The sequence below is a fragment of the Rhea pennata genome, chromosome 19 (genome assembly GCF_028389875.1).
Source record: "Rhea pennata isolate bPtePen1 chromosome 19, bPtePen1.pri, whole genome shotgun sequence".
NCBI classification, from domain to species: Eukaryota; Metazoa; Chordata; class Aves; order Rheiformes; family Rheidae; genus Rhea; species Rhea pennata.
The window spans coordinates 7,592,263-7,603,249 of NC_084681.1; the positions used below are offsets into that span (position 1 = coordinate 7,592,263).

General features: G+C 58.0%; 2 protein-coding genes across 5 annotated transcripts; one reads left to right on the plus strand and one right to left on the minus strand.

The window, feature by feature from the left end:
• The first annotated feature begins 479 nt into the window (after positions 1–479).
• Positions 480–4,835, plus strand: MRPS7 (mitochondrial ribosomal protein S7). Its single transcript, XM_062591998.1, has 5 exons — positions 480–562; positions 1,304–1,495; positions 1,793–1,856; positions 2,746–2,913; positions 3,776–4,835. Exons 1-5 carry the CDS (start codon positions 507–509, stop codon positions 3,995–3,997), a joined length of 702 nt encoding a protein of 233 aa, XP_062447982.1. The 5' UTR covers positions 480–506; the 3' UTR covers positions 3,998–4,835.
• MIF4GD (MIF4G domain containing) lies at positions 4,499–10,274 on the minus strand. Of its 4 annotated transcripts, XM_062592003.1 has the most exons (7): positions 10,203–10,274; positions 9,496–9,569; positions 9,200–9,334; positions 8,470–8,579; positions 7,860–8,015; positions 7,017–7,109; positions 4,499–5,774 (listed from the first exon to the last, which is right to left on the minus strand). In XM_062592003.1, exons 3-7 carry the CDS (start codon positions 9,279–9,281, stop codon positions 5,547–5,549), a joined length of 669 nt encoding a protein of 222 aa, XP_062447987.1. In that variant the 5' UTR covers positions 9,282–9,334; positions 9,496–9,569; positions 10,203–10,274; the 3' UTR covers positions 4,499–5,546. The 4 variants fall into 4 exon arrangements, with proteins under 4 accessions (XP_062447987.1, XP_062447984.1, XP_062447985.1 ...); XM_062592000.1 differs by lacking the exon at positions 9,496–9,569 and having other exon boundaries at positions 10,203–10,266; XM_062592001.1 differs by lacking the exons at positions 9,496–9,569; positions 10,203–10,274 and adding an exon at positions 9,851–9,901.
• Positions 10,275–10,987: the final 713 nt, after the last annotated feature.

Consider the following 10,987-nt stretch of genomic DNA (forward strand, 5'->3'; position numbering starts at 1 on the left):
GGGCGCCGTGGTCCACCACCCCCCAGGAGCCCCTCGGGGACTGTCCGTTACACACACGAACCCACGCCGGCGGCGCCGCCACCCCTCGGGCCCCGCCCCGCACCGCGCCGGGGGAACCGCTCCGGGGCGGGGGCGGCGCCGCGGCAGCCGCGTGCTCCCCTCCTCCCCCGGCGCCCTCCCGGGGTCACAACTCGGGGCCGCCCCGCACCCCCTGCAGCGCGCCGCGGAGGTGGGGGGGGGCACCGCGATTTATTGCGCTTTAGTTATTGTCCCCCTCCGGCTAACGCGAAGCCGCCACTCGCCCCTCCCGCCATGCGGGCCGCTGCGCGCGCACGCACAAGATGGCGGCGCCCAGCGCGGCGGGGCTGGGCCGGCGGCTGCGCGCGCACGCACAAGATGGCGGCACCCATCGCGGCGGGGCTGGGCCGGCGGCTGCGCGCGCGCGCACAAGATGGCGGCGCCCATCGCGGCGGGGCTGGGCCGGCGGCTGCGCGCGCACGCACAAGATGGCGGCGCCCAGCGCGGCGGGACTGGGCCGGCGGCTGCGGGCCTGGCTGCCCCGGTAAGCGCCGCCGCGGAGCGAGGAGGACGGGCACGGGCAGGGCGGCGCTCCCCCTGCGGAGCGGCTGTGGGCGCCGCCGGGCCGGTGGCGTTGCGGCAAGGCGCCGTCTAGCCCGTGCTAGGGCAGGGGAGCGGGGCTGGCGGCAGCGTTAGCGTCGCCGCTGGGGTTTAACCCCTAACGCGGATGCTGCCCCAGATGCGTTATTTTTATTGAAGAGCGCAGGGGTGTCTTTAGTTCCCTTTTATTCCCCAAAATATACTTTCCTGTTGGCCGCTGCTGTTTTTATTCGCACCTGCAGGCACCTCGTAGCCTCAGGCCCGCGAGTCTTGCGGCCCGGCCCTCGGGCTCCATCCGGCAGCTTTGGGTAAAGGGCCGGGCCGGCAGCCGCCCCGGAGGACCCCGGCGGAGGAGCGTTGGCAGCCACGCAGAGCGGCTGCGGCGGCGTGTTTTCCACCACCGCCGTAAAACAGCGCTGTCCTGGCTGGAGCCTTGCGCTTCGCTGCTCTTGCCCGAACAGTTTACATCCCAGTGTGTATCGCTGCCTCCTTGGTGCGGGGATTGCCCGATATATTTTGCGGCAATGGTGTGGGCCTTACTGCTGTGCTGTGGTGAGAAGCTGGAAGCAGAGGTGCTACCCAAGTCTGACACGCACTTCTGAGATGAGTTCATACTGCTGCCCAAATCCTCACGAAGACATACTGGATCTGTTGATTCACACCCTTCTTGTCTTGTTGTTTCCAGGCTGACACAAGTGAGATGGAGTCGCTACAACCCCCAATTTCTAGAGCCAGAAGTGAACAAGGAATTGTTTCAGAAATCCCAGGATGAGCTATCTGAGGAGGAAAAGGCAAAACAGGAGCTTAAGCTTGTTCGGCCCATAAAAGCTGCTCCTTCCAGTATCTCCAGTTCTGTGTTCAGCGACCCTATGATCAGGTCAGAGAATGCATCATCTCGTCTATTATGACTAAGTTCGATGGAGCCAAAACACTTGGGAGTTTTACTGTTCTCCTCAGCCTATGCTTGCTGTTTTGCATGTTACCTTCTGCTACAGCATGTTCCCTTTATTTGCATTAATCTTCTTCCACAAAGCCAGTCCATTGACTGACAGTGATTAGAGATAATTGCAGCACCCAGATTTAACCATGGGAACAACACAGTGGGGGAGACCTTATTTCCCTGGGCAATGAAATCAGAATTTCAGTTGGATTGTATTTCCTTTTGTGTTGACAGTAAGTTCACCAACATGATGATGAAGGATGGAAATAAAGTGCTGGCCAGAAGCCTTATGGCACAGGTGAGAAGTCATGTTTGTTCTCAGAATTACATTTAAACAATGCAAAAAGGAAGGCTGGGAAGTCAAGCCCACAGGAATTAGCAAGTGCTAGAATTCAGGTCATCTCTGCAGTCCTAACAGAGTTCCCTCTCTACACACATTATGCGCACTGTTCGTTACCTGATTAACTATGCGTTTTGCACAAACCCCAGTCTTGTTTGGCTCATAGATTAGGTAATGATCACCTAATGAAGAACTCTTTCTACAGTTCAGTGCATTTTAGACCTACCTACTGCATATACTCAGATCCTACCCTGGAGAGCATCATTTTCTTAGAAGATCTTCCTTTCAGCTGTTTTCATGCCTTTTCTTCTGTATACTTTTCCAATGAAGCCAGGGTCCTGTAAATGTCACCTCTATGACAGAGCTTTGACCCCTGCTTTGACCTACAGTAACTGGCATTTGCTCATGGTCCCCTTTGGTGTGCTCCAGCCCTGGAAATGGAGACATGCATTGTCCAAAAGGGTCCCCAAGTAATTGCTGATTATTTGTGACAGAAAAACACCAAGGGTATTGGAGTCTTGAGACCAGAGTTTAGAGGGGAAGATGCACACAGACCTATATTCCTGTCTGTATTCTGTCCCTGCCCTCCTCTGGCTCCGATCTGTGCTGTTTGGCCTTCTCACTCCAAATTCACTGTGCAATAAGGAGACAAGAGCTGGAAGAGGGTGAAGTAAAATTTGTCGAGTGCGAGAATGTCTGCCGACTGCTCTAATGCCAATAGAGCTGGAAAAGCAGCTGCGGGCTACATCTGTCAAATGAAAGTGGGGTGTCTGTAAATATGATCTGACTTCATTAAATGGGATAATCAGTTTTCTCTTGCATGTCTCCTCCTTGTGTTTGCCCCAAGACCCTAGAGGCCATTAAGAGGAAACAGTTGGAAAAGTACCACCAGGCTCCTGAAGATGAGAAGGAGAAGATTGAGTGCAACCCTTATGTAATTTTCCACGAGGCTCTGAAAAACTGTCAGCCCATTATTGGGCTCTGCAGCATCACGAAAGGAGGCAAAACCTACCAGGTGAAAGGAAGGGGCCTGGGAGCACAATTAGTCAGGAGAGAATTAACAAGGGAAGCAAAAACACCAGTTTTCACCCCTTCATTCTAGGCTTCTCCCCCCGCCCCCCAGAAATAGAGCCATTTTGTAATCTGGATTATAACAACACCTGGAAACCGTGTGCAGGATCAGGATCCCAGTCTGTGAGGATGGTAATTCCTGTATCTGCAGCAGTCTCTGCTTGTCTGAGTAGATAAAAGTAGGGCATGCAGCAAACACTGTCCAAGGAGACAGAGATCAGTAACAGGCAGCAAAACAACAGTCCCTGGACTGCCAGTCCCATCCCATCTGCACTGAGTAGAGGCCTCAAAGCCCTGTGGCAGGTCAGTGTAGCAGAAAAGGTCAGCTAGATACCGTGCAATATTTCAAGCCTAAGCAGAATGCATGTCTTAAGTATGGGCTCTACAGTGCTCAAGATCTGATGAAGAGAAGAAACCTAGAGATATTTTTCCATCCTTCAGTGCAGGGGAGTGGTGACTATCTCCCATTCCTGCAGAAACAAAATGACCTGGATTCAGTTCCTGAATAAGCCAGAAATCCTTACAAAGGCCAGTGTCTGCAGACAGTATCTGAGACTGATCAGGATTCCCCTTTTAGTAGCAATAACCAGTTCTACAGACAGATGAGATGAACTGGCACAGATCAGCTGCTAGGTGCTCATGCTGTCCATACCTCAGCTGGCCTTACCAGAGGGGTTAACCTGTTGCCACTGGAGTTACAGCAAGGTGTAAAGGTACCTGTGTCCAGCTGGACATGTCTGACCATGGAAGAACAGGTCATTGCATCCTCCCACTGTGATAACTGTTACAGTCTATTTCTCTCCCAGGTCCCAATCCCTCTGAAAGACAACCGGAAGCGCTTCCTGGCCATGAAGTGGTTAATCACTGAGTGCAGGGAGAACAAGCACCGCCGCATGCTGATGCCTGAGAAGCTCTCCCAGGAGCTGCTCCAGGCCTTCAACAACGAAGGGCCCATCATCAAGAAGAAGCACGCGCTGCACAAGATGGCAGAGGCCAACCGGGCTTACGCCCACTTTCGCTGGTGGTAGGGCCTGTGCGCGCTGTGGTGCACTGCCACCAACCCCATGGCCAGGAGAACAGAGCCCCAGGGCTGCTTGCACAGAAAGGGAAAGGTGGAAGCTCCCCTCTGGACTGCTTCTGGGCTAAGCCAGGGAAAACCCTTCTGAACACAGTTTCCTTTCTTTTGTGCTTGTTTGGATGGGGGAAGGGGGAGTCTGAAATATCTACCAACTCCTCTATGGATGCTCTAGTTACTTCATAATCACCTCCTTGTGAAGACAGGGCTTAGATGTTTTGTGTTTTTTTGGTTTTTTTTTTTCTGTTTTTTCCTCAGAGTAACACTGTACAGAATAATCTTTCCATTCCACTTACCTGTTTCCTGGGGACTTTCAAGTCACTCTGCTCCTGCAGTCAGCAATGTTTTTTCCCTTTTTGGCTGCACAGCCAGGGAAGAGCAGAGCTGCATTTTTTTCCCCCTACACAGTAACCAGTCTTAGTATGATTGGAAAAAAAAAAAAGGCAATAAAAGGTGCTTTTTTAACTTTTAGTTCGTGTCATCAGCAACAGAAAAAATAAAATCAGAGCTTTGTGGGAAAGGTGTCATGCTTCTAAACCTGTGTCTGTTGCTTCAGTCTCACACCTTTCTCTCCAGCCACTCAATTTACCTAAATCTATTCTGCTGCCCTACACCAGAGAAAAAAATGAATACTGCAGCCTTAAGGCTTCAAGCAGGAGCAGCTTTTGAGTACTGTTCAGAGCATTTTTTGCTATATAGCTCAGCAATTGCATAGAGAGAATATAGGGCACATGTTAGTGGAAAACTTTTATTAGAAAAAAAACCTTCAATAAACTATTTTGTTTTCTTTCTTCCTCTCCCATTCTTATAAGAAACATACCATATTTGAAACCCACTAAATTTTGAGAAAACATAGCAGTTACTGTATAAAACCTATAAAACCTGTTTCTAGCTACTTGTGCTGAAGGACCTGCCTGGCTGCAGGCTGCCCTGTAGTGGGTGTTGCTGGTGACCCGTGGTGGAGGCTGTGTTGCATGCAGGTACAGCCAGCATGCTGGAGAGAGACTGGGAAAAACAGGACTTGGTTGAGCCATTTGCAAGGTGTCTGACCACAGTATTTTTCATGCCTTGTCCCAGGGAGGCAGGTACAGCCTGGTTCAGGGTCTGTCAGTGGTAAAATCTCTGCCTCCTTCCTCTCTGCTGGCTCTTGAGTAAACAAAATGTTCCCTGCTTAAACTGTGCTTTCCTTAATGCTTGTATAAAATGCTGGTTTGAACTAGAAGCCTTCCTTGCCCTTTGCTGGCATTGGCCCATAATTAGACCAAACCAGTGGAAGAACTTGCTGGGTTATAGGTGCCCTGCCCTTTCCACCTCACCAAATCTCCAAAGTCAATCTAGCACCAGTTACAGCCTGGCAGTTACGTGCACAGAGGCTTTAGCCAGTATAAATCCTATTTACAGGAAGTGCTAGAAAAACATTACCATGAAAAGAAATTCAAACTTGGTACAAAGCTTGCTGGTGAAAGTGCTGGGGACATCTCGCCGCCTCTGCTGCAGAAGAGTTAATCCGTCACTTCACTGTAATAGTATTTCTGGGCAGCGTCTGTCATCTTCCAGTCAGCAGCCCGAAACTCAATGATCTCCAGCAGCAGGAGCTGGGACAGGGAGCTGAGCCCCTCCTGCAGGAGGAAGCCGTCTCGGAGGAGGGAGAAGAGCTCATCCATCCGCTGGGAGTTCATCTTCTCCAGCTGCTCGCCAATGCGATGCAGCTGCAGGACCAAGCAGTCCACCTTCAGAGGGAAGAGGAAAAGCCACCTGAGTTCAAAGGGCTTTAGCACATTTCCATCAAGCGCCCTGCAGTCATTTATGGATGAACCCATGCCGGTCCCTTCCCTCTGCCCTGGACTCCCAGCAGGTGACAACTGTGCTTCCCCTGGGGTGCTGTGACCCAGCAGGCAGGAGAGGCTGGATGGCCTGGAAAAAGCACACCGTGACCTCCTCTGCCTCACCAACCAGATTGCCAGGGAAGTGTAGCAGCAACAGGTAGAAAACTGTTCATTTCCTGTGAGCTATCTAGAAGGAGATGGCAGTGCTGAAGCCAAGGCTGGAATATGGATGTACTGCCAGGAACAGTGGGACGTAGCTGCAACGTGCTCTGTCGCTCGTAGAAAACCGAGCAATTTGCAGGAGGCAGAGGCACTGACTAGGTCTTGGAGAAGAGAGGAAATTTGCTGGGCTGCAGGGCTGTGAGGGTTGTGCTAGGATGAAGTGGAAAAAAGCCCAAAGGGCCTGCGCAAGGGCCCATACATTTTGCAGCAACCCCTTGCACGACCCAGGCGCGTCCCCCCCAGCTTGTGCACGCTGAGGCTCCGGCCGCGGAAGAGCCGCCTTCTGCCTGCTGGGGTCCGGCACAGCATCAGCTCTGCAGGCGCAGCCAGACGAGCAGCAGCTACGCAAGGCGCCGCGTAACACGTCGCGGGGGCCCGCGGGACGCAGGGCTGCTCTGCACGCCAACGGTCCCAGTCGCGCCGTCACCTCCCGCGGCTGCAAAGCCTCAGCAGCTGGGTGCGACAGCTGCTTTTCCAGATGTCCAGCAGTCAGAGCAGCTGGTCGCTGCGAGAGCAGGGCAGAGCTGTGGTCTGGGTTTTCCCTCCCGTGACAGGAGCTGAACCTGCCTAACCCCAAAAGGCCCTGATTTCAAGGAACGGCTGCCTGCAGGGTCTCTGCACAGCACTGGCTTCGGCAGGGACATCTGAGCAACAGGGAGAAAAACCTGCGGCAAGGGCGGCCGGGCAGCTGCAGCCTGAGCGAGGGGCTCACAACCAGCACCTCCATCCCGCTTCCTCGGGGCTGCAAACCCTCCGCCTGGCTCGGCTCCTCCTGCTTCCAGCACGAAGTGGGGAGGCGGCTCCTGCCCGGCTCAGAGCTCTCCTCCGCACCAGCCCTCCCTTCCACGTCCCCCCGGGGCTGCGTTTTTTGCCAGTCCTCGGCCGGACACGAGCGGCGGCGGCAGCCCTCTGCCCCGCGCTCACCTCCTCCTCCTTGCGCAGGCTGTCGGGCTGCGCCAGTCGGAAGAGACAGTCATAAACCGGGTTCACCAGCGCCATCATGGGCATGTTGTTCACCTGCGAAGAGGCAGGAACCATCGTCAGCGCGGGGCCAGAAGGGGAAGAGCCTGCAGCTTTTTCAAAGGGTTTTTCCCTGGCAGCTCTCCAAAGAAGAAGGGAGCAGAAATCAGCCGTGCTGCAAAATGCAGTAGTGGTGGGATTTGCCTAGGAGACCGGATGTTCAAGTCTCCACGAGCCAGAGAAATTGAACAAACGAGGTAAAAATGTCTATTTTTAAATGCAGGCAGGTGGTCATGGGAAATACGCTCGTTGCAACAGCATTTTTCCTGCCTGCAGCTCTACTTGCATCACTTTTACATCTACTCCAAGTAAGTGTTCAAGTCCACGCGCTGCAGCAAAGGTTTGTGGACAAACCCCATCAGTACGTGGGTTAGAAACGTTCGAGCACTTGCAGGACTAAAGAAGTGGGGTCGTCCTCCTCGCCACCCCGGGACCCCATTGCAACCAAACCAGTTGTCCAGTCTAGGACCCTGGGAGCAGTCAGATCGGAGGATTTCAAGACTGCGCGACTATTCCCCGAGCCAGCGCTGCCTCTCCGAGGCTGCTTGCTCGGCCCCGGCACCGCTGCTCCGGCAGCGGCCTCGCGCTGAGATGAGCCGGCTCCGGCCCCGCGCGGCCCAGCCAGGGCCCCGGGGTCCCGCGCCGGCCTCTGCACCGCACTCGGCACCGTGCCCAGTGCAGGAGACACCGGGCCCCGCCGGCGCCCTTAGGCGGCGGCCGCCGGGTGCTGCTGCCCCGGCTCCTTACCCGCAGGTAGTCGAAGATGTTGCAGATGAAGGTGACGTAGCAGATCCAGGCCTGGAGCGAGCGGCTGCGCAGCTCCTCTCTGTCCTTGTACTCCTGCTGCAGCCGGTTCAGCAGGCTCCTCCGGAAGACGCTCTGCCCGACCTGTTTGCTCTCTGCCTGCGACCCGGCGCCGGCGGGGCGGAGGGGTGAAAGCAGGACGTGAGAGGGGCGGGAGGGGGGGATGTTCGTGCCCGGGAGACGCGGGTCCGCGCACGTCCCCTCCCGTGACCGCTGGAGGGGCAGGAAAGCGGCATCGAGCCGCCCGTGCTCGCCGCCCGCGCTCGCCGCCCCGTCCCTCCCGCGCTGCCCACATCCCTGGAGCGAGGGTGGGCTCCTGGCTCCGGGGCGCCCTTCGCCGGCGCTGGGCAAGCCCCTCCGCGGAGGAAAGCGCCGTCCGGAGCGCCTTGCACGCCTGCCGCCGCAGCACCTCTGGGCCCCTCCACTGCCGGGGCGCATGGTGGAAGAGAAACCTGCCCGAGGGCTCCCAGCCCAGAGCGGGGAGAAGCCCCTCCGGGCCCGGCCGGAGCACGGTCCTGGCGTTTCGCCGCCCGGACAGGAGGCTCCCCCTCACCTGGATGATGGTGTAGCAGATGCGTCCTGCCTCCTTGCTGAACACACAGTCCTGCAGGGACTGGTCCACTATAATATTGGCCACTTTCTCCAGGTCCACGCTGCTGGGGTCTGCGGAGGGAGGCAACGCGGTCAGCGCCCAGCACCCTTCGTGCTGTTCGCTCCGGGGTCCCTGCAGAGCAGCCCAGCGCCGCACGACCCTGCTATAGGTGCAAAGTCGGGTTAACGGGAGCCAACGTGCAAACTCCCGGGGGGTCTGAACAGAGACTCGACCGCCGAGCGGGAGATGCTGGGGCGGGGAGGACGCAGCGGGAAGGGGCGCAGAGAAAGGGAGCCAAAACCAGGTGCAAAGGGAGGTGTGAGAGGGCAGATGTGGGAGAGCCACCGGGCGACAGCAGGAGAGGAAGGTGCCAGGAAACCACAGATGAACAAGAAAACCATGAGAATGAAAGAGCAGAGAACTTTTGCTGCTTTCAAATCTCATTTCTCTGAGAAATGAGCCAAACTTGAGCGGCTGCAGCACTCTGTATCAGGGAGAAGGTGAGAAGGGCCAAGGCAGGGAGCAAAGGCCTCCCCGGGGCAGACTCAGCCCGGTGCCCGGCCGCAGAAGGACATTTATGAAACAGCTTTTCTCCCCTTAGCAACTGGTGTTAGCAAAAGGGGTCTGAGCATCCAGCCTCATCTGCCAGCCGGGCTGAGCGTGGTGGAGGAGCTGGAGAAAACCCGCTGACCTTTGAGAGCCGTCTTCAGCAGCTGCTGGGTCTCGGCATCGAACGACTGTATCCTGTACTCCTCTTTGCCCGTCTCCCCCATGACTGGCCCGCTCCGAGGGCGAGGGCCGGGGAGGGACGCGCTAGCAGCGGTCCCTGGGAAGGGAGCAAACGTGGCTCTGTTAGAGGCCGGACCGTCGTCGAGGCATTCGGTGGAGCCCTAAAGCATCTGGCGTCGGAGCTTTTATCCCGAGCAACCCCAGCCCGGAAGGAAAGCGCCCTGCTACGAGGGCACCCGCACGCCGGCACGAGCAGACCTGCTTTGCTCCCAGCCCGCTCCCGGCCCGCAGCGAGCGCTCCCGCACGCCGCCGCCGGAGCCTCGACGTCTTCCTGATAAGAGAAAAACCGCGTTTTCCACCTGTTGATCTGCAGGTTCAAACCGCCCAGCGCGTCTCCCCCCGAGCGGCTTCCGGGGGCAACAGCGCGGGAAGCACCGGCGGGAGCGAGCGCTGCCTGGGCCGGGCCGGGCGGGGCGGGAAGGGCCGGGGCCGGGGCCGGGGCCGGGGCCGGGGCCGGGGCGGAGGTGCCGCGGGCCGAGGGGGCTCCGCCGCCGTCACTCGGCTCCGCGCGCGAGCAGGCCCCGCCGCCGCCGCCCCGGTCCCCGCGCCGACCTGCCGCGCCGCCCCCGCTGGCTCCCGCCGCCGCCGCCGCCGCCGCGCAGAGCGGCCGCCCAGCGCGGCGGCATCGCCGGGGCGTCCCGGCCCCGCCGCCGCGGCCCGCGCCTCCCCCGGCGCAGCCCAGGTTTCCTCTTAGGTCATTTCCTCGCCGGAGCCGGGGGAGGGGAAGAGAGGGCCGGGCCGGGCCGGGCCGGGCCGAGCCGAGCCGGGCCAGGCCGGGCCGCCTGCAAGCGCCGGGCCGCGGCGGCCCGCGGGGCTGCGGGCACCGGCGGCGGCGGCTCCCCCGGCGGCGGCGGCTCCCCCGGCGGCGGCGGCTCCCCCGGCGCAGCCCGGAGCCGGCACTCACCTCTCGCCGCCGCAGGGAAGCGCGGCCCCGCGCAGCCCCGGGCCGGGCTCTGCTGCCGCTCTCCGGGCCAAAACCACGTTTATTCCCTCCCCTCCCTCCCTCCCCCGCGGGCCGGATAAGCCCTGGGTAGGAGCCAGCAGAGCTGCTCCGAGCTGCCGCTGTAGTTTTGCTTCTTGTGAAGTTGTCTTGGGATAATGTTAAAAAATATATATACATTAAAAGTGAGAAAATCAGGAAAGGGAAGATGTACTACCCCAGGTCTTTGTAAGAGCTTGCTGGCTGTAGTGTATTTTCTCCAAACTCTCAAACGTTGCACAGGGCAAGTGCATTTAGATAACAGCAGAGCGGCCAGGCTGCTGCTGGAACCGGAGAACAGCTTCAGGAAATGCAGAACGAGCAGTTTGTGAACATTTTCTGCAGCGCTGTGTGGCCTGGCTGCATACAACAAAGCGTGAGCTCATCCCCATGGATTTGTGGCTCAGGTTCAAACATCCATGGCTCCGGCGGTTCCTCTCAAGCGCAGCGCTCAGACCGGGCTGCGCAGCGCCCCTCGGACAATCCCCATTTGCACAGTTCTGAGTGTCGAGGTCCAAAATGTCACGGAGCAGATGGGACTGCTCTGCCCGCCGATGACCAGCACCCAGGAACCAGAACCGGGAAGGAAAATCCCGGTGGCTCCCGCCGCCCCATAGCGCAGGCCCTGACTACGCTCCCTTTGGGGCAGCAGGAGGGCCACGTGTGCACCCTGCGCGGTCCAACTGCCTCCACCCCATGTGTACATGCGA